Raw genomic sequence first — 23,796 nt, 5'->3', positions numbered from 1 at the left:
TCATTGAGTCCAGGTGTTTGGTTCCCGACTCAGGCTCATCTATGCTGGCCTCTAGGCTGAACTGCCCCCATCTTCACCTGGATGATGATTTACTTTCATTTTATCTTTTTTTTCCCCTTTCTCCCTTTGTCTCTCTCTTTTTCTTTCTTTCCTTCTCTGTTCAGTCCCTCCCTCCTTCCCACTACAGTATTGATAGCTGTGATTTATTGTGACAACCACTGATGTATTTGTAAAGGCAGCTCCTTCATGGACACAGCCAAAGGTTAATAAAATTGGTGCTGATTGTATCAATTTTACAGATAAGCCATTCACAACAAGTGTAGTCGGGTGAATAAGAAGTCAATTCAGGCCTTGGAAACTGCACGCAGGCCCAATGAATAGCTGCTTTTAGGTGCTTTTTTTCGTTAGGAGGATAAATGGAGAATTGCAGCTCTCTTCCATTGCAGCAGGCAGCGGAGGCAGAGTGAGGCGAACCGAGGTTCAGACAAGCGTGCCAGTAAATTGCCCTGAATGGGTTCTGGAGGTTGACAGGCCCTATTAAGACAAACGGCTTTCCTCATCGGAGAGATAAAATAAATCAGGTGTTTAGTCAAATTAAAATAGTTTGAGTGGAGAGGGCCCCTGGGAGCTCTCGGAGAAACTCAAGACAGATGTGGCCAGAGACGAGAGGAAGACACCCAGGAAAGAATTCAGCTCCTGCTGGCCCCAGGCCAAGCTTCACTGTACTGTTATCTGGATCTCTATGCTTTTATCCTTCTCCTTCTTTCTCTTACTCTCTCTCTCTCTCCCTCTATCTCTTCTGTCAGTTTCCCCATCTCTTTTCTTGTATGTTCCCCCAGATCAGCTTGTCACACAGGAGTGCAGTGGGAGGAGAGTGAGTTACTGTCTAGCCTCTCACTGGCAATTATGTTGGCTGTGTAAGTCAATGGTAGGATCACTTAGCATTGATTAGGCGGAGGGAAAGAGCAGTGCAGCTGCTCTTTCTATCACACACAGTGTGGACATGTGACCATAGACAGGGAAGTAAGCCTATTGCTCTGTCATTGCATTTCTTTTTGAAGTATGCATGAAGTAGCTACACAAATAGTAAAATAAAGAGTGTTATGATATAAAGCTCTTTATCGATGATGAGTATTTAGTGCATCTTGTTGGTGAGTAAACACTGGGTTTTTTGGTGCAGTTTTTTTTTTATAAGTTTGCCCATTTCTTTCACTCAAAATGTGCAAGGAATTTCTCCTCTAATGTGTTGCTGGGATGGCCGTATAATGAAAACTTGTGTAGTTTGGAGGCTAGTGCAAACACTGACTCTCAACACTTTCTTTATATTCACCCCTGGTACTCTGACAGAAGCTGCCACCTCAGTTTGACAGTTCCCTGCAGCACTTTGTCACCATGCTGGGAACAATTCCTTCCCCTTCTTCCTCTGAAAGTTGTGAACGCCAGCTGCAGTAAAATAGTCAACTCCAGGCTGTATGTGACCTTAAAGCAGCAATGTGTAAGTATTTTAGTTTAAAACATTCAGAATTTAACTCAGATTATCAACAAAATGTGAAGAAATAACTAGCTTCGACATCATGCCAAAAAAGTCTATGTATTGCGTAGCAGAGATATTTACTGAAGTTAGCATGCTAAGCAGCTAGCCCCGTCCCGACACCGACTTGGTGCCTCAAGAGGCAATAGAGAGTGACTGAAATTTCCAGTCTGCCCTCAGTCCAACAACAAGTAGGAACTGTGAGTTGGCTATAAACCCGTGTGACAGCCATCCTCTTTCTGCAACATTCCTCCACTCTTTCCTCAAGCTCGTTTCCTCAACGTTAGCTTAGCATGAGGGTTGAAACTTGGTTGTGAGTGGCCAATGACACCAGTCCCGGACACGCTCTCATGCGCATTCTGAATCACAGGTACACAGAGAGGGCAAGTAAAGACTTCATGGATTTTTTGACGGTCCACCGACCCACCAGTGTGGCGGGCCATTGGGATTTGTCCCGGTATGCCCCACGACCGGTCCAACTATGGCACAGGAGAAGCGGAGGGGGGAGGAGGGAACAAAGAGTACATTTCGTTGTTTCTTATGACAACTTTCTGGTACTACAGTGCCCCCTGTTTGTTTGGAGTATGAATTCGACAGTTGGCCAGTTCTTAAACATCGTCCATTTAACACTTCCTAGTGAATTCACTGTATTTGGTTGCTGCTTGTGTTGTTTTCTTTGCACTGTATATTGTGTACAGAACAACAGGCACAATAGGATGCTCTGTTACAAACAATCTTGGTTATTTTGTTATGGCCTGTGAAACTTTTTGTGTACTTTTTTGTTTTTCTTTCAGGTATGCATAACACACACCTGTATCTCTTGTTTATGACTCAGAATTTCCACCTTGTGTTTATCCTTTTGACTAATGACATGGCTCGCTCTCTCGCTCTCTTGCTCCCCCCACCCCTCACCAGGTACTCCAGAGAGCCTGGCAGAAAAGGAACACCAGCTCTCCACAATGATCACCCAGCTGATCAGCCTGCGAGAGCAGCTTCTGGCTGCCCACGACGAACAGAAGAAGCTCGCCGCCTCACAGATGGAGAAACAGAGGCAGCAAATGGAGTTAGCACGTCAGCAGCAGGAGCAGGTAACTGCTCACTGTTTTCTTTTCTCACATTCACAGTATCTCTTTGTACCTTTTGTCCTCTGGTAAAAGTCACCATATTCCCACATTCCCCATTCTTCCTTGGATTTCTTTCTCTTTCTTTGGTTTCTCTCTCTCTTTCTTTCTTTATGTTTAAAACATTCATTCTCCTTCCTCCTTTAAACTTGTTTACTCTATTTCTCCCTTCCATCCCTATAATTAACCCCATAAACTACATTTGTAACAAATCCCTCTCTATTTCATATTAAATTTCATGCCTGAAATATGCCAATAAAATTTTACTCCTCTGTAGGAATTTGGAATATTAGATTTAAGAGATGTGATATTCTACGTTGCCTCAGATATTTCGGTCATGCTCTCTTGCCCACATTTATGCTGTGTGGTAGGAAAAATGTTATTATGACTTGTACTAACAAATGCGACGGGATGTGTGAATTAAACGTTATATTAAACATGGAAGTCCTCTATATCTTATAAATCGACTCCTATTAGAACAAGCCTGGCATTAGATTTGCAGCACAAATCAGGCCAATGAGCCATATTGTACAAATCAGCAAATTAGCAGAGGCCATGAAGTGTGTTAATGTCTGGGAAGAAATAAGGACACAAACTATCCACACGGGCGACACTTTTATTATCACCAGCCACCCTAATGGCTATGAGTCAATTATCAGCGAGGAGTTCACTCAGAGTTTTCTCAGCACACTCTCAGACCTTCCTGTGGTAAATGAAGAGATAGACCATATACCTTGGAGTGATGCATTTGGTCATAGTACACTAATAATACATTAACAGCATTGATTTTTTTTCCCAATCAATGATGTTCATTTGCAAACTACACTCGACTCTGTGGGCTTTGTGGACATTGCAGCATAAACGAGCATTGATATAAGATATTTTATTATTTGATCTTATTTTCAAACGGAAGAATATTAATAAAATAAAGAGAGAGCAGGGGGGAGAGATGGGGAGAGAGGGAGAGAGTGAGAGAGCCCGCTGAGAGCTAGAATGTCATCAAGCCATCAAGATACAACACAGTAATTAACTGTTGACACTCGTGAGGAAGCCAGCACAAATTAATCTTGACACATTTGCAGACGACCGATATCTTACAGTGAACACTTTGTAATTATATTTAAAAATGAAAATTAAATGACACTTAAAACTAGGTTGTCATGCTCAATGAAGTGGGCATGTAGAAAGAGGGACTGCTGGGATGAGAGGGATTGCGATGTGGCTGCTCGTCACTCAGGGGCGGCAGGGACCTCTGTCACCCGAACACTGACTGCGCTAGTTATCTCCATTGTAAGCATGTTCGTCTGTCCTGTAAAATCATTTATTCTCTTTCACCGCTGATTCTGACTGCGCCGCTCATGTTCATTTAGAGCACCGAAAATGTTGATTTTTGTCAGACTTTGCAACAATTTAGTCAGAAGAATATATTTTATAAGACAAGAGAAAAATTTGTGTTACTCTGTTTTACTAATCTGCTTCTTTCTTCCCTATAATATTTTTCTTGTAACTACCATCTTTTTAAATGCAGTATGTCATCTATTTCAACAATCTCTGCTATTCAGCTTGCAGTTGCAGCACGGTTCCCACATAATGTTTTCTAACAAAAACAGAACAAAAGTATCAAATGATTGTAGTTCCTTCTCTTCTTTATGTCAACTCTACCAGGAATTATTCAATTCAGCGTCATTGTCTCTGTTTCCAACCAGATTGCAAGACAACAGCAGCAGCTCCTGCAGCAGCAGCACAAAATCAACCTCCTCCAGCAGCAGATCCAGGTCAGTGAATGTGTTTCTGTTGGCCCCTCTAACACTCGGCAGCTTACACCCCTCGCTTTCTCCACGCTGATTACTACAACATTCCTCCCTCTTCAGTGTAATTAGTGCGCCACTGCTGTCACCATGAGCCAAATGTCTGGATTTAATGGCACAGATCAATAAAATTAGACATTAAAGTAAATATCATTGCTAACTTCTGCTAGCCTCTCCTTCTCATCTTTTTTTTTTCTCTTTTTTTTATATTGCTTGTCTTTTTATCTTTAATTTTTGTGTCAAACTAACATTCATCACTCTCATCAAATGTTAATTGCCTGTTGGTAATCGTGAGGGTTTTAAAATATGGAGGAGAATAATTAGCACATCTTAATGAACAAAAAAAAGGGGGAAAAGTAACAACAGCTAATGAGTCTTGTTGATGGAGAAGAGCCTGGAGGTGGGGGACATGAAAGAGGCTGGTAAATGCCTCTGAAACGAGTTGGGCCCAGAAGGGCAACGTGGCGTGCTTCCACATAGCGCACAAGAGATCCTGAAACCTATACTGTCAGTGTGCATTGTTTGTTTTTCTCCCAGTTCTTTATTCTGTCTGTTTTATTTCTTTTTTTTTTTTAAGCTATGCACCTCATGCCAGACACTATCACCCTCATTAGTGTGTGCATGCTTGTGTGTGCCTTATGTGATACAGTACAAAGTGATGCAAGTGAGAGACCACCCAGGCCGCATGTTGCTGGACACACTCAGACAGCACAGAGTAATCCAGGGTTGGTAACTAGCAGTGGTCAAGGCTGTGAGCCTGGCTGCCTGTGTGAAGCTAACGTTATCCTGCTGGGTGTGCTTAGTGTCAGGCACGTCCCTCTCCATTCACCTCCTCCCCCTCCTCTGCTTGTTCCTCCAACCGACAACTCCCTATCCTCGCTTTTCATTTTTCCTTTTTTTCCCACCTCTTCAAACACTCACTTGCAATAAATTGTTCTTCCATTACTTTATAGCACTCCTCACAGGAGATACTAGTTGGGGTTCTTTGATATAGACTAGTTTCTCCTTAGGTACTATATGGGGCACCATACCCCTACAAACACTGTTCTTATAATACACACGCAAAGCAAACTTCTGATTTTAAACAGCAGTTAGTGCAACAACCAGGTTTACTGCTATGACATTAAGATTACTCTTTCAAGGGCTCTTTGCAAGAGAAAGGCCATACTGTTAACATGTTCTTGAGAAGCCACTAGTCTGGACCTTTCACTTCAACTGGGGACAGTCTACTGGAAAAATTATTCCATATTACACTTCACTAAAGAGAAGCACAGAGAACGGCACTCTGTCTAAAAAACACTCTAAAATTAAGTACACTATCGAGGGGCTAGTATTACTCATATCATGGAGGGTCCTTTACTTATGCTCATTGAGCATGAGGGCACAGCCCTAATGCATCTCACTTTTAGAGGCCCTTGCCTTCATCACAAAGTTAAAGGCAAATGATACCTGAAAATTCTCCTTGATGCATAGTTTTGAGAGAGGGTGGGGGGTCGAGTGTGTATGGGAACATACTTCTAAATATCCATTTCAAACACTTGAACAGAGATACAAGTAAAGTCCTTTCTTGTAGAGCCCAGTTAGCCAGCTTCTCCCTCGGCCAAATGAGCCACAGATCTTCCCTGATAAAAAAAAAAAGAAGCCACATCCACAATTAAACAAAAGAATCCGATGTTCAAACCATCTGTTCCTCTGCCCATCAGCCTCTGCTGGCTGCACCAGACCACCACCCAGGAACAAACAGAGATCGCTCTCAATACTTCAAATAAATTTCATCATGTGCAAAATTGTTTATCCCAGAATAATTCTTTTAAAGAAGACGATGTTCTCTCTCCCTAACCTAGTTCCTCCAAATATCCAGCACAGTGATGGCCACTCCCCTTGAAGTAGCGAAGTAGATAAAAGAGAGTCAGGGGCAAGTTAGTGAAGCATTTTTTGCCACTCTGTTTTCATTACTGCTGCCTCTTAAAAATGCCCTGGCCATTTTAATATATAACAGCTCTGACTTAATTAGTTCTGTAAACAAGCTTCCAGCCTGTATGTCACAGGCTTTTAGCAAAGTGGTAAGCAGTGTTGGGAGATTGAGTTACTCTGCTATTAGCATGGAGAACACCAAACTTTATTGGAGACCCTACTGGCCATCAAAGTCCTTGTGTTTTGGCTTCAGGGAGAAAAGCAAGAGAAAGTCTCTTGCTAAGGTCTCGTATTGATGATGTAACCGATCACTTCAGTGGACACTGTAAACCGTCCCAGCAAATAAAACCACGGGGCTTGCAACTGGAGACTGTTGTTGGCATGCTATGTGTGTGCTTTCAAGGGGTTTCTGCATGTGGGAATCGAAGGGAATCCGACAGAAGTGTGTAGTCACAAAGGTTTAGCGAGTGAGGTTTGGAGCAAGGCAGCATGCAGTTTAATCAAGTTTCCCTTTTGAATAGCCATCTCTGTTTTTATCCCTTCTCATCATTCCTACAAGAGAGGGAGAGAGATTTAGTCTTTGTCCTTCGGGATTACAATGTCACTTGTTTTAAGATAGCAGATGTTTTGATTGCAGTGTTAGGGGCTTATCAAAAGTTAAAGCTCAAGGCTTTGTGTGTTTTTCCCTCAGCTTGTTTGTATTCCTTCAGTCCATCCTCGTCGTTGAAATCGTCTTGGCACTAATTCAATCCCAGGATGAGATTAACTCTTAAGTTGATTTAGTTGAAAATTTGAAACACCATTCAGGATTTTATAAGACACATATGACAATTAAACACAGATATTAGCAGAAAACCGGCGTGTCCCATAAGTTACTTATCGCTCTGAGTCTGTGTGCAGGCAATGGGAGCCTGCCAAAAAAAGAGAAATAATGAGCACACTGTTCTGTTTGTCTTATTTGTTTCAACTCAGCATCACTCAGGCACACTGAGCATTATCTGAGCCTGCTCTTCATAGCTTTCTGATTCATAAACACACCCTCTTTCTCCTGCTCCTAATGGATGAGCAGTCGCAGCAGATGAGCAGCTAAACAGCATCACGTTGATCATCAGACTGTTGACTCTTGTTTGCTGACATTTTCTTCTATGTGCATTTTCCAGTTACAGTGCCTGAGAGTTAAAGGCAGGATGCACGTTACTAAGAAGCGAGCAGCATTCAAGTGGTAATGGCTGAATACTATATCAAAGTCTTTCTGTTTATAAAATAAAATAAAATAAAACAAAATAAAATGCCCTCATGAGACGTGGAGCTCTATGAAATTCAAGTGACAGTAGTGTCCATAGCTATGCCACAAGCACCCATCCCCTTACCTCAAATGTTAATGACCCCAGTTCATGCATTCCTCAAGGAAAAAAACACGGTTTGACGCTTGCACACAGATACTCATACACATGCACAGAGGTGATCGTGTACAGTACACAGGCACACGGGGTTCCAACGCATTGATACACACATCAAGAGAATAAATATTGGCTGAAAGGTCAGGGTGAACTTTATCTTCACAAACAGGCTGGAGAAAGCAGAGCTCCCCAGATGAAACAGAGGGACACTTTTAATCCAAATCATTTAATTTGAATTTTTTATCCATCAAAAATATCACAATATCATGACACTGTCATTTGTCATTGGCCGTGGCATTGATGTGCCAGCCCTGAGTACAATGTGAGATCCAAGATCTCAGGGATAATAAATTTCTATGGAGGCCATTGTGGACAAGAGTTTTTTTTTCACACCTGTTTTTGAAACCTTAAATGATCTGTTCATCAAGCAGCTCTGGTTCTATTTATCTGCCTCTGACCTGCTGTTCTTTCCCTATACATGACCTGCCATCAAATTCCAACCTCACTTTATGTACACACGCATTATCTGTGCCTCTGCATCATACCTTTAACCTTGTGCCCACAAAGATACACAAACACACACAGAGAAAGTATGGCTCTCTTCCATTTAAAAAGAGAAAGCAGAGATTAAACTAGAAAAGGCCAGTGTATTGTTGTCTACTGCACACTTTCAAAGTCTTAGAGGCTTTCTCACATGTTGTCTTTAATGGTGTAAAGAAACAGTGGGGGCCTGCAGACATTCAATGGTTACATGCTTAAGGTCCCAAGATTAAAGATGAAATTCACTTGCACCAGAATGTTTCTGCACACAGTTTGTTAGGTAGACAACACAGAGGTAGAGTTTAAAGCATATTTTTGAGATGAAACAAAAATCTCTCAACTTCAGTGTAACTAACTCTTTTTTTCTCCATGTGCGACAAAATGTAATAAATAGTGCTGTTTTGGTTTTTAAAATATATATATATATTTTAACATAGGTTATTAAACCATGCTTCAGCTGCTATTTACACAATTTTAAACTAAGCACAGGTTTATATATCCTTCTTTTCTTTTATACTACCTTTTAATACAGACAACGTTATCTTACATGCTGCTGTTTACTTTCAGTTAGTCTGTTTTAGAACAGGGAAAAAAACTGGACATCAGTGTGTTTTAGTCAGTTGCACATGGATTTCCCATTTCCCTCTCAAAGAAAGAAACCAGAGAATTCACAGGGGAAGGTCTGTAAAAGTGTCTTCTGTATTCAGTGGTTGTGGAGTCTGCTCACTTAAACTCTACACACTTTTTTAAAATGGTGGCAGCAATTGCTGTTACTTTAGTTTGCACCAAAAGAAATCAAATTATCTATTAATTGCACCCTCACCAATGCCATAATCTAGCTAGTTATATGGATGAAATTAAAGGAAAAGCCAACACAAAGTGTCTTAGTAAGGTCAACACAAGCTGCCAGAACAGGCTTTGGCATTTTTTTCTACAAGTCTCTGGATTCTACTGGAGGGATGAACACCATTCTTTCAAAACAAGATCCCTCATTTGGGCGTTTTGACGATGGTGGTAGAGAGCGCTGTCTGACACATCAGTCTATAATCTCCCATAGGTGTTCAACTGGGTTGAGATCGGGTGAGTCCGAAGGCCACAGCATATGATTCACATCATTCTCATACTCATCAGTGACCCCTCAGGCCCTATGGATGGGAGCACTGTCAATCTAAAAGAGACCACTCCCGTCAGAATAGAAATGTCTCATCATAGGATAAAGGTGATCACTCAGAACAACTTTGTATTGATTTGCAGTGACCCTTCCTTCTAAGGGAGCAAATCTGGATTTTAACCTTAAAAAAAAAAAAGTGTATATGTACTTTTTTATGTTCTTACTGTGCAGATATTATTGAAGAAACGTCACTCCACAAACTTTCAATAAAATTCTGCTTTAGTTAAGCCACTCCAGGACTTTTACATTCTTGTTGTGATGCCATTTCAGAGTGATTCTGCTGTCTGCTTAGGATGTTTGGGGTCACAGACATGATGCAACATAAATCATCAAACCAATGTAAGATCTTCGTTACTGAGAGTTTCCCCTAATAACTGGCCTGTATCAGACTGCATTAACTGTTTCCTCCATCCAGTCCAATTCCTCCAGCCCCATGAAGCCTAATTCTTCTACAATTATGCAGCCGGGACTGTTCTATGTAGAGGCTTTTCCTACAGCTGAAGCATGAAAGTTTTATCTAGTGCTGTACAAACAGTTATCTAACCAGATCTCCCAGCAGGAACAAAAAAAGGATTCTGTTAAATTGGCATTTAGTCTATATGATAAATTGTCTTTTAGTAGTAGTAGTTTGCCATCACTTTTTATTCAGTCCTTTTCTTTTTTTTTAAATAAAAAGGAAGATGCATGTTATCCATTCCCACGCAGTAATTTAACGCACTGATTCTGTTTAGTTACCAATTTAGAGAAGCAAAGGCTCCAAAACTACAACATTATGGTAAATATTTTAAATCAGTCAGATGAGTTTAAATAAACACAGGGCTGTATGGTAATTGCACAAAGATAATAGCGCTAATTTGTGTATTCTCAGATGCTTTTGTTGTCTCCCCGGCACAAATGATTTTCTCAGTGTGAGACTTATTAATGCACTGGCAAAAGAAAAGCACAAAAATAGACATTGTTAAAGAGAATGTGTAAGTCCCCCAATTAGCACAGCTAGATTGGAACCGTTAGCATGATAATAAGAGAATAATAGAGCAGGGAAATGATAATGTGTGTGAGTGTGTGTGTGTGAGCTGCTGTGTGCACACACGTGTCTGTGTAGATGCAGTGCTGCCACTTCTTTCCCTCGTGTTGAAGGGCTCTGTGTTAGCCTGCTAGTAGGATTATGTGGGGGCATTAACAGCCTAGTCAGACGGGCTTGGCTCTCGCCCAGGGAGGCTCAGTCCAGCATGTTCATCCTCCATTTAAGGAGACTGTTAGCTGATGAAGATGTGCACATGCAAGACTGAAGATAAAAGAAAGCAGTGACCCGACTCATTAGCCCCTGTGATTTAATATATTGACACTTGGATACAAATAATTCCATTTAGTGGACTCTATCGGTGGGGAGGGAGGGATCAATTCAATTAGTTATGAAATGTGACTTCTTGTCAGGAAGCAGAAGAAATGCTGACGTTAAACAAAGTCATGTGCAATTTAAACAATAAAGCCATCGCGGCTGTGTTAAAACTTAATGATGCACAAAAAGGTGTAATAGATACAACCTCAGCTCAGCAATGGCAGTGATAGTTTGCAAATGAAGCTAAGTGGATGAGTAGTTAGTATGTAATGCCATTTGTCTGTTAAAACAAATTTTTGCTTTAGGAATATAAACAGTAGATGCTGTTTGAATGAACTGGAATCTGTGGGTTTTGTCCCATTACGCTTTTTTTTTCTGGATGAAATGCACTATTCAGCTTTGAGTTATAGTACATTGGGTTACTGAAATGTATTGCTTTAAAAAGATGAGTAGATTGTGTGAAAACTAAAAATAAAAAAGAGGACAGATCTATCTTTCTTTGTTAGTGTAACAACTGAACTGGCTTTATTGAGCCTCTTTAGATGCAGTCAAATGAAACATATGCTTGCTTGTACTGTGTCTTTGCCAATGAGGTAGGAATGTAGACAAACATAAATCAATTATTACTGTAAATTGCACAATAAAATGCATGTCTTTGTGTAATTGGCCTTTGTATTCAGACACCTCAGCAGTTTAAGTAGCAATAATTAAGAGGCTCCAAATGAGAGGTGCCGCAGGAACAGCTGTAATGTGTGAAATCACACCTGAGGGTCTACTTAAAATTAGTCACCTGAGGGTTTTATTAAGCAGCGCTGGGACAGGTTAATTCATGACAAACTTCCAGCCTTTTATCAGTCCTCACAAGTGACAAGCGTAATCAACAAAAGACAGAAGCTTATGAGGCATACAGCAATGTGAATTTGACTTGTGAATTGACTGTGGTGCTAAATAACCCTGATAACGGAACGTCTACTCTGTACATACACATATGCTGAATGAAGTACTTTTATGTTCCGTCTGAATATCACAATAAAGCACCTGTTTGGAGCTCCGCAAACCTTCGTGGACTTAACATCGATTGTGACCCAACCCTCGCAAGGAAAATATCAGTTGAGGGAGAACACGTCCTCCAGTGTGATGTTGATTTAGTTTCTTCTCGCTCTCTGCATGGACTGTGTTTTCTCTGCTAATGTTGTGCAAACTGTTTTGTCTTTGCGTTGGCTTTGCGTGGCCATCATCCTCAGCAGTGGGCACACTCACAGTGAGAAGGAGCTGCATTAATAGGCTCTACTGTGTAAGGGCAGCCAGCAGGGAGAAAGGGGCGCGTGTTTTCTTAGGGCCGGGGTGGCAAAGCAAAGCATTCAGCCCATGGCCAACGTAAAAAAGGAGCTTTTTGTTTTTGGGGCGGAGGAGAGACCAAGCATTCCCCACCAGAACACAATGAATGAGCTATTTTGTCCCGTGCAGTTTTTCATAGAAACAGTTGTTGTTGTTGTCAGTAACTCAGTTCTAAAAATACTTTTTTTAAAAAATATCTCTTCAATTTCAATGCTAATTCTTGAAAAAAAAAAATCCAATCTTAAGTATTTTTTCCCTCTCTTGTTTGATCTCTTACAAAATGCTATTGCCTTTCTTGCCCATCCTCAGGTGATGATATTTGAGCATGTTTGAAGTCTCAACAAAACACTTGTCTCTGTAATAAAGTCGCCCCTCCTGACAGGCCCGTTCTGTGCTGAACAACAGAATGGGCTCTGTTGTTTTCTGTGGCCCCAGCAGCTGGGAGGTAATAGTGAAGACAGAGCCTCAGTCTATGATTGGATGATGGGACAGAGGGGGAAACCCGGGCATAGTGTGGACAATCCTGTCACACAAATTAGGGGTGGTCTACTGTTTCACAGTCAGACAAAATACTTTTTTCTCATAAAGTTTAGAACTGCAAAAGAGGTTCATTTGAAATACATGTTTAAATTAAGGGACTGAACGTACTTCATACCGAAATATAACACAGACACTGCCAAGTCTCAAGGGAATATTTCTTTCATTATTTTATAAAACATATTAACAGCAGTTAACAACAACAGTTAATAGTGGACAGACAGAGCGTTTATGCCTCTCTTGCTACAAACTGTTGAAGATGTGATATTTCAAACCTTTACAGCCACATTATTTCATAAGCCTCACACACTTAAATCCCTCTATTTCCCCACTCCCCCTACCCTGTTCGCATCCCATGGATATAGCTGGCTATCTGACTAGCCCATGTCCAATGTTCTTTAGAAACTCACTCGTCCCTCCTGAATTGAGGGGCAGAGGCATTTCGCTTATTCCCATTTCCATACAGCGAGGATGTATGTGCAGGACAATGATGCCGGCCCCAAACCCACTTGTGGGTTTGTTTATGTCTGCTCTCTTCTTTCCTGTCATTACACATGCTGTTTGAGGGAGTCCCCATGGATTTAGCCAGTTTACTGCAAACCTTAATTTTATGTACAGACTTTGGAAAAAAAAAAAATCATTCTTACTTCCAAGTATGCCCCTACCCCCTTCCAAAAAAAAAAAAAGAAGAGCTAATATTCTTTGGAAATGTACCACTGAATTTGCAGTTGAAAAGAATCTGTATTTTAAGGGGGTAATGTAGGCTCGTATTACTGTGTACACACAAAACATGACATGGGTTGTGCCAAGATGTAGAAATTGATATTTTTTTCTTTACTAGATTTAATTTCTAAATGTGTGCTTTTAGTGTATTCAGAATTAAACACAGACAATGTCACATAATGAAGAGCTGTAGCATAAAAACTCACTTTGGTCACTTAAACATACACCAATGAAAAAAACAAGAAGGACATGCTACAAGGCTTCTATTATTTATTTTGAATACAAATCCATTTTTTTAGACAGATGAATTTAATTTAAAGAATTTCTATTCACTATTTCTAATAATCACATTTCATTTATAGAAATTTATTTTTTGTGTCAATGCATTATTTAAATGTTCACTGACTTGTGATTTATAAATGTTTATTTTACTTATTTTTACCATTTGATGTCAAGCTTTTATTATTCTTCCTACAACATTCAACAGCAGTTTGCAGAAATCCTGTAAATACCAGGCTGTGTATTTAAGCAAACAGTAGCCTGCAGTTTTATCCTGAATTCCAACAAAGTCAGGAGGAGCGATGAGATGGAGGAGGGCTGGAGTGGAGGGATTAGGGGTGGGGTGCGTTAGGCGGGTCAGAGGGTTGAACTACCCTGCTTTCAAGCTCCCGTCTTAATATAGACATATTGGAATGGCTGTTTTCCAAGACGGCTTGTTTTACTGTGTAAGGAATTAGTGGAACAAGAAGTCATCTATTGGTTATTCCCTGTGCATAGCCTGACCTCACTCAAGTGTCTGGATTTGCTGCACTTTATCCTGAACAGCTCTCAGTGTAACACACACAGGCATGACTGATGTGCAGCGTCACACTCAAACCTGAGCAAATAGAGCCTGCTGTCAGAGTCAGTGCTGTACCCCAACAATTCACAGAAAATATTACGGGGCTTTTTTTAAGGCTACTGCTTGTACACTATTGATCTTTGGTATGAGATCTCTGCGTTTAAATTTTGTAGGAAAGGGTGCTGTACGCAAATTTCAGAAGCAGGAAGAAAGTGAGGAGAAAAGGTCAGAGACTTGACAAGGACAAGGGCCCTTTGTTAGTGACCTGAGGCTCTCCAGTGTATTTGCCCTCCCCATTCCAGTGCACTCATTTCCAGAGCAGACAAGCAGGAATAATGTGCTTCAGTCTAGTGGGTGGTAATATGAAGACCTTCATTCAAAGGCTGAAGTCTGGAGCATCAAAGTCTAGTTCAAATCCATTGATCTATTTGTCTGATTACCATTAGCTACAGACAAATCCAAACACCATCACATCTCTGTTCAATCAATGTGTGTGTCTGCCATATGATGTAACTGTTCAGTGTATAGCCGTAGTATAACCGGCTGATAAGTGACCTGTAGACAGAACCTCTGTTCTGTTGATTGTTTCATTTGGGGAGGGAAAAAAAACCTGAAGTAACACAGAGGATTCAGCAGCCTAGACGTGCTTCCACTGAGTGATTTTCCTCCTGGTTAGGCTCCAGTACAGTGTACACCCAGCGGGCTATGTACACAGTGGCGGGTGTTAAACATATCCTGCTGTCTAGTGTCAGTTTTACTGTGTGTGCTGCTGTTGAGATGTAGCCAGACTTGCCAACTTCCTTAAGATCACTTTCCCTTTAAATGGATCACAAAAGGTGATTTCTACTCGCAGGCGTTTGGTGTGCAGCTCAGTGGAGAGCAGGGGGGAACGAAGTGTGAACTATCAGTTCTTACAGCAACAGCTGGAGCCTATCCTCCCTGGGTGAAATTACAGAACCCCTCCTATAGAAAATGTGAAAAAGAGGGTTAGCGAGAGCTGCGGATCTGACAGCTACTAAAGTGTGGAAGTAATTTTATTAAAATGAGATGTCAGTGAAACATGAGTCCTCCACTAATTACTGATTACTGGTGATTGTGATCTTTTCCTAATGGGAAAGGCACCTATTATAAATCTAAATGATTGTACAGAATTAAGAACATCATCACCACAAGCTCCTCAGAAATTGTTGGCTCCTTGCGGTTGTATTGTGTTCAGTATTTTCATAAAACACTTGAACCAGTTTTACTTTTTACAAGTCTCTCCAAGGCAGATGAATGCAGATTACATCCAAGATAAGCATCTGTGTGAGAGGTGTGTTAAAAGGTGTCAAGTAGCAGATAATCAGGATATTAGACCCAGGATCTCACAGGTCCTTTCAAGCTAATAACCATGAAACAAGCTGAGAATGAGGTAGATGTTTGTCTTTTTTTTGCCCCTTTTGTCTTTTAATCTTCTTAATACTGACTGACTCTGCCAGTAAAAACAAAAACTGGTTTCCTCCACATAGAGAATTGCGGTCTATAACGAGTAGAAAACTTGTGTGTGTGGATCAGTGCATGAAGTGTAACGGGGGTTTAGAGGGAAAGCCAGCAGGGGTTCTTCAGGCCTCCTTGGTGCTTTGTAGAGGCTATAACAGACAGTGAGGAACATGGGTGTTGACAGGGGACCAAGTGAGAGCTGTAATGTGCTGTACATCTCCATTTGCACTCAGTGTTTTGGAGCTGCTTTCTCATGTGTTATAGGTGGATGCTTACACGTTTATAAAAGCAACATCACTCACTTTTTTTTCAGTGTCACAAATATTTTATAGCATTACCTGAGCTTTAATGCTGGTCTGTGTTTTTTTTTTTAATTTGAAATGTATTTTTAACTGCACAGACTTTTAAAAAGAAAAGTGCATCTTTCATCTAAAATATGTTAAGTACTGTCTGTATTTCGCCACAAGTAAGCATTGGATCTAAGCAACTAATTGTATATCTGCAAGTACAACATTCATGGGTTAATGCAGTATTATGCATGCTGCATGTGTTGTAAGAGCTAGGAGAAATAAAGGGAGCCCTTTCAAGTCTACCCTGTCTTTTACACCTTGTGTATTTACACATCAGAGATGAGTCTGTCTGAGCCGTCTGACTCGGCCTCTGCAGTCTGACCCCAGGATGAGCTGCTGCTGTAAGCTACTGTACAGTCAGTTAAGATATCATTTAAGTGATTTCTTGTTTAACTTGGTTCACTTATACTCTTTAAGTTTTATTTACTCAAATGAATCAGTAAAAAAAAGATGAAAAACAAAGGATTTCTCAATAAGACACAATGAAGGAAAATTATGATAATCTAAATCTGACTTAAAGAAAGCTTCAAATTATAAAACTACAACTAAATTTCTCAAAAACAACATAAGCTGTCCTGAGTTTTTTCTTACTTAAAAAAACAAAGATGCAAATAAACCTGATTAGCTCCTCAGCAATATGGTATCTATAAGGTATTCAAGTTGATGTATAACTGCAAGTTGGTTCTATTTATCAAATACCAGCATCACATAGAGAGGGAAACAGATTGCGTGCTGGCCTGCTACAGACTTCATCAGGTCATGTGAATTGATGATACATGTTGCAAGGCGGCTGAGTTCCCCCGGAAACCTCTGTTGGAGCGCGTGCTGGCAGAGACGGGGGCCTCAGCCAAGTCTGTCTGACTGATCACTACAGATGCTCCTCTTCAAGTATTCCGAGTCAGATCCTTAGTGCTGGGTCTTGAGGGACAAACAATAGCACCTGTTCCTCATAAGATAGCCCATTCATGTATCTTTAATGAAGCCTGGGGGCAGATGGTGTGAAATGACATTATCCAGTACTTAGCAGTGCTAAGACAAAGGAAGAGCAGTGCCAGCACAACAATGGCGCTGTATTTACGAGGAGAAAGGCGGACGCTGCCCAAGTGCCCCGCTCACATCTGCTCCACTTCATTCTCTGACGCCTCAAGATCATCTTGGCAATAGAAATATCCTGGGCACTCAGCCCATACATAGATGAACTTGAGGGAGACAGGGAGGCACACATATATGCACTTTTTTCTGTCTGTTTTTTTTTTTTATAAACTTCTTGATTTTTTCTTGCAATTTGCTTTAACAGTTGTCTTAAAAAAAAAAAAGCACTTGCGAAAATGTTATAATCTGCTCAGCCACTGTGCCAGCTGTTAATTGACAGCTCAACTAACCTCCACTATTTGTTGCCACCTTGAAGCTCCTTAAAATTTGATTTGCCTTTCTCTGACATTAGTTGCTGTAAATTAAACTTTAATGCGTGGAGCTCATTACTGCAAATCACAGCAATTCCAACTCAATGCATTTATTTCCCCTTCAACGCACATTTACAGTCTGTCTTGGCTCGATGAATCTTGTATATTCTGCTCCATATTTCAAAATAATAATAGTAATAAAAGCTGATACCCCAGATGAAATTATATCATTTATATTTAGTGTTGCTGGAGAAAAATACGTCCAAGTATCTGATGCCTTGTGCTGATCTCTATATAGTCTGTATACATCTTTTGCGCAGTTCAGCTGTTTTAATTAACGTAGTCACATTTGTATTTTCAAATGATTAAAGTCAAGTAAATTACAGAATTGTGTGAATGATAGAAAATACTGAATTACTTTTTTGTTGTGTACTATCACACTATTGTTTCCTCATGCGAAGCAGCTGTTTTGCAGCTTCATGCTCAGTTTGTTTTGTTGGTATGATTTGAAAAAGAATGATCAACATTTAAAAGTCAAGAATCATCACTTCTGGAAACAGAGTGATCAGAATTATTTCGTTTTCTCTATTTAGCAAAAATATTTCATCTTCAGTATCTTTATTAAGAGGAAAAAAAAAATAACGTCACTTTTAATTTACGACTAATGTATGTTAGTTAATCCATGAAAATGTATGAACTACCGTGAAAGACATTTGTAGCAGACATGGAAGGATGTGGACTTGAGGGAGCCCTTTTCTGTCCTGTGACTACCACACATTCAGCAAACAGACTCCATCTGGTTTTACAGTCCAAATACACAGACAGAGAAAAGCTGTGTTCCCCAGTGTCCCCCCGCCTGTCACTGGCCCTACCTCATGTTGTGACATTAATTATTGTGTTTTTCCATATGTTCCATACATGCAAGGCCAAGATCCATCTTTCATCCATTCAGCCTGGAAACTTGGAACACAAATCCCTATAAAGCAATGTTTTATTTAAGGTCATTTGTCGCAGTCTCCTTGGACATTTATTTTTCTTCAGCAACAGCACATTTTACAGAATTACTTCTGGAAGAATTACATACTTTTCTATTCTTCTAAAATGCACTTTCTGCACTTGCACTTCTGTAAAAGCTCAGTAGACATAAAATGGTTCTATTTATTTTTCAGTCTAGCTCTGCACCTCTGGACAGATCAATAAAGTAGTTTTAAGTAGGTTTAGCGTGCTAGCTGTGAGAGAAACTGGGTGCGACTAGTCTGGTAAAGGGTCTACAGGGGGAGCAGCAACGGCTGAAAAAGTGGAGATCATAGCAGACCTCAGCCAGAACATGGGGGGGGAAAGTCGTTGCTCAGAGCAGGTTGATTTCATGCCCCAATGCAGCGGCAGTAATTGCACCCAGACCCGTTTTATTGCGAGTTGATTTTAAGGAGGGATGAATGGAGAAACATTCTGTAAAGTGTTTATTTTGGGGGATGACCTTTATTAACCCATTTTCCAGGCAGGTTCCCCTGAGGTGGCCTGGCTCAGCGCTAGATTAACTCTCGCAGGCCCATGGTAGCTGGGCTGCTCCCCATCATAGAGTTTCAGGAAGCAGAGAATGACAGTGAGATTAGACCTTGCAACATGTGTGCAAAAGCCCCCACACACCACTTTCGAGACATAAGCTACTCACCCACCCTTGACACACACATGCAGGGAGCTCGTGTTGATATCCCCAGTAGGGCAAGTCAGCAACAGGCTGAATGGTGAAGGTTAATATGTGAGTGGACCAGACAGTCCGAGAATGACATTAAAATGAAATACGGGACGCAGCAAGTACTTTTCAACTGCCTGCTATTTTTCCTCCGCTGAAAACAGTTGTAATAAATTACTGGATTGTCTTTAGGCTTTTTATCTAAATAAATGATCATCCAAGATTATGCTGGTAGTTGATCTTCCCTTGAGGTGAGTGTGTGTGTGTGTGTGTGTGAGCGTGCATGTGCATGCTGATCAGTCCTGTCTCTGCACCTGTGTAATACATTCAACAATCCTCTTGCTGACATGTTGTATCTACTGCAACAGCCAGGGTGTTGGTGAATGCTTCTTTCAGCGTGTATGGTCCTTTTCTACAGAAGCTATACAGACCTACTGAGCCTCTCTGCTCTCTGTCCTGCATGTCGCTTCCTCGAACTGATGCTGGAACAATGTGCGCACACGGGGCCTTTGATGTGCCGAGGTGAAATTGTGGTTTGGATTAAGAGCAGGCGTAGCTCGGCTAGGTATTGTGCGAGCGCACGAGGGCCATCATTGCTGCAGAGCCCCCTGTCAGCACGCGTTAGGAAGAGCTGTGATCTGGCCTCCCCCTGAGTGGGGCTCTGTGTTTCTGTGTACTATGCCTATGCTTAGGCCTCTCTGATCTCTGCTCCCTATCTGTTCAGCAGGTCCAGGGTCACATGCCTCCGCTCATGATCCCCATTTTTCCACACGACCAACGCACTCTGGCAGCAGCCGCCGCCGCCCAGCAAGGCTTTCTCTTCCCTCCGGGAATGTCTTATAAGCCAGGTATGCTTGCAACTTAAGTCTTCATTTTGTCCTGCCACCTTTTTCTCTCTGCTTGCTATGTCTTTTACTCATAATTATGAAATTTTGTAATCAAGTTGTTACACAACTTACACAAATATACAGCAACAAACAAATGCTTGACTGACAGTTGAGGCCACTGACACGCTCTGCTCTGTCTGAACTTGGACTTGAGACCAAAGCCTGAGAATGTTCTAGTCCATGTGGAACAATAGATATGGGTAGAGAAGCAGAGGAATGTAAACATGTCTTCAACATGAAAGTATCTTTCAGGAGTGTCCTGGCTGTAATCGTTGTTCAAGTATCCACTGTAAGAGGTCCAATAACGCAGAGGATAAAACCTGCATGAAAAGTCTTTGTATTGTTAGCAACCCCTCAATTACAGTTTCACACAACTGCCTTCCACAAAATGCCTTTTCACATGGAAATTAAGTAATTAAAAGACAATTATATGGTGGACAGTTTTTGGATGATGTAAGGAACAGGTTTTCCTGCACATAGGACTGCTTTTGTTGCTTGTAACAGCATGCCTCTTTGCCTTCCTCTGTCTTTCGAACTGAGTAAAGACAAGCTCCGCAGCCTTCAAAATAAAAAGAAACAAAATATTTTTTTGAAAAATTGTTGCAACACGTTGACAAATGCCCTGCCAAAGCAGTAACCTCATACACCCTCGTATTCTTATGAAAATTAAAGATGTGGCACTGTACTTGAAACTTTTTCCTTCTTCTCAGTTTAAGCTTTTTTCCCCCACACGGTCTTCTTGGTCCCAAGACCAAGCAATATTTAAACAAATCAATATGTGATTTAATCAGATCAAACAGAATTTGTATATATATATTTTTAAAGTTTTCTTATTTTTCCTCTCCCACACATGTAAATAGAAAGATACAGTGTTGTGTTGATGAAAACCTCACTGTCAAGAAGAAAAGGATTTATGAGTCAGCTAGAAAAAGGAAAATCTGCTCATCTGTTGTAAAACAGTACCAGAACAAGGAAGAGGGCTGAAAATGGAAAAAGAAACACTAGGAAGTCAGCAGGTTCACAGCAGAACGTTAAAAAGGTGTGGTAGTACAGTTAATGAATTAACTATAAAACCACAGGATGAAAAAGAAAGTCAGCTATTTTGGAACTATGGAGCCATGACAGCTTAAACAAAGTGCCTGAGGGGGAGTCTTTTACCAGTGTGCTTTCTGCAATAGGTTTGACACGGAAAATGTTTTAGTTCAAATAACAGGAGCTATTATGGAATCATGGTCAGGGGTCGCCATGTGTATGGTTCCTGCATAATTCATGAGTTCATGAAGAAATAGCAAAGGGGGTCTGAAAATGACTCTTGTAGTCAGGAGAGGTATTTTCAAAACCTCTATTATTTCCCCCCATCCAACACAATATATATAATATATCCAGAGAGTACAATGTTATCACCACCACCTGCAGGGTATACAGGATGCTGCCGTGTCCTTTCTCCATGAAGTGAGTGGCCAAGCATTCACTTCCAAGACTAAGGCCCACTAATCTGATGTTATCATTATGAGACAGACCCCGGGGACCACTGCTTATGACCCCCAGCCCTGTGGTGCTCACATGGCAACAGAGTCATTCTAGCACCATAGTGGTAAGTCATCACCCCATCCACTGGCTGTGCTCAATGGCCTGGTGTTGCACGGTAGACAAGCACAGTCATAGAAACACCAACTCATCTTTTAAACAAATAGATACAAGTCGGGCTTCCCAGTCTGTTCGCACTGTTTACACAGACATGGCAGTATTCAGTCTGATGTGCCTCTAATGGACCCACAGAATGGCCCCATAGTCTTTGGGTTCTTTTGCCAGTCTTCCTCATAGACATCCTGCTGACAGTTGACAGTGTCCTCGTGCTAGTTTAGTTTAAATCTTGTATTTTTACCACATTTTATTTGTGACATTTAAACCAATTCTCTGATATTGTGGTGTTTATTATGCAAGTCATTCACATTGGACAACATGGTTTTTCTTCACAACAACATAATTTTTTCTACTGTATGGCTTCATCACATATACAGAATGAAATCTTAACAATGTAAAATGATATACCTGTATATTTATTTGTCTGTTTTCCTGTGTTTGTAATTCAATGATATTTAAAAGGCAGAGAAAAGAGAAGATCAAGTATAAGTGGCACAGTCATATTCATCATCATTTGATCTGGTCTAAGAAAGGTCTCAGCTGCATCTGTCAGCCCTCAGCAGATATATGACTTATATTTCATGGCATCACATGAGCAGGGAAATATAGCCTGTTGTGACCATGGCGTCACCTACACTGCTCTCCCACCCCTTAACATTGAGGGTCCAGGTTCTGGGCATGGGACCAGCCATGGCCAGTTTAAGAAAAAAAAAAAAACAGAAGACTTAAAAAACACAGTATTAAACGCAATTCCCTTTCAATTGTAACACTAACCTGGCACTGAGCCCATTCTGCTGGAGTCTGGTGCCTCGACCCAGACTGCGTGCACCCGAGACCCAGACCTTGGAGCCCGAGACCCCCAAGCCCGAGTCATGGTGTGCTCACTTAGCACATGACCCTCTCCAGGTTTCACATGACATCTAAAGACATCCAGTCATTTTTTATTCCCAAATCCTACGTCACAGACAGCACAGAGGGAGAGAGACAGAAAGAAAGCGATACCAAAAAGAGGAGGTGTAGAAATAACCACAGTGTACCCCCGTACATCCAACCCAGCACTATTTGAAACCACTTCTGCTGTGTGATTTTATTTGCTACTAAATGGGGATTGAATTTCCATGGCCTGTATCACATTGTGCTGTGCTGTACAAGATTGCAAAGTGAGGCGAGCGGGCGAGGGCAAAGTGAAAGAGAAGGTATATACATTTACCTTGTCTGTGGCTTAATGGCTCCATATGTTTGTGAGGAGAAGTGACAGGCAGAAGTGGGGTCTGAGCGAAGGCCAACTACCCCTCCCCACTCCTACTGTGTACCCCACCCCCCTCCTCCAGACACATGCTTCAAACCAACCTCCCCTCTATGAACGCTGTGCTGCCCCGTCTCACTGGGGCTGTTCTGTCTGTCTCAACACACAAGGCTGAATGTGTAAAAGCTTCTGCACCCCCATGGATATCACTCATACTGCAGCCATTTTTATATCTCTGTCTGACAAACGTGCTGATGGCAGGCCAACAGTAGTGAATAGCAATGAATAGAGCTGCTATTTGAAGACCAATTCTTACTTGCTTGATCACAGTGATATGTGAGATAAGAATGTGTGTGTGTGTGTGTGGTTTTTTTCTACCCTTGTTATTGTGACTGCACACTTGTTGTAACCAGTTCACATACAAGTGCTTTCACTCTGCTGCCAAAGCTATCACTCAGACACAAACAATGTAGTGTTGAACAATAGCCAGACAAGTCTACAGCTGTATGAACTGCCTCAGAGAACATGCTAGTCCTTTATAATCACTAATTAAATACCAGGGGAGATATTTAACATTTAGTCCGAACACACACACACACACACACACACACACACACACACACACACACACACACACACACACACACACCATAAAAGTACTCCGAACTTGTTAAAATATGTAGTAGCTGTTGTTGTCATGGTATTTTCCAGGAGGGGTTGTGTGCAGGTGGAGGAAGGAGGGAATGGTGTAGAACGTTCCTAAGTAATCCTGCTCCAGTCAAACCAGCTTAGCCTTTTGTTAATGCAGATGTTCGGGCTTGAAGCCGAGGG

At 41.2% G+C, this 23,796-nt stretch overlaps 1 protein-coding gene across 6 annotated transcripts in view; it reads left to right on the top strand.

The window, feature by feature from the left end:
• sox6 (SRY-box transcription factor 6) overlaps positions 1-23,796 on the top strand; it is a 137,774-nt gene that overhangs the window by 77,366 nt on the left and 36,612 nt on the right. For 5 of the 6 annotated variants that reach the window (XM_041036163.1, XM_041036154.1, XM_041036172.1 and 2 more), the window contains 3 exons: positions 2,447-2,619; positions 4,359-4,427; positions 19,913-20,036. In XM_041036163.1, coding sequence (XP_040892097.1) covers positions 2,447-2,619; positions 4,359-4,427; positions 19,913-20,036 — 366 coding nt within the window. The remainder of the gene's footprint in view (positions 1-2,446; positions 2,620-4,358; positions 4,428-19,912; positions 20,037-23,796) is intronic. The other variant, XM_041036146.1, reaches the window with a different exon arrangement.

Source organism: Toxotes jaculatrix, chromosome 1 (assembly GCF_017976425.1).
Source record: "Toxotes jaculatrix isolate fToxJac2 chromosome 1, fToxJac2.pri, whole genome shotgun sequence".
Taxonomy (NCBI): Eukaryota; Metazoa; Chordata; class Actinopteri; family Toxotidae; genus Toxotes; species Toxotes jaculatrix.
This window is presented reverse-complemented; position numbering and strand designations above follow the sequence as displayed.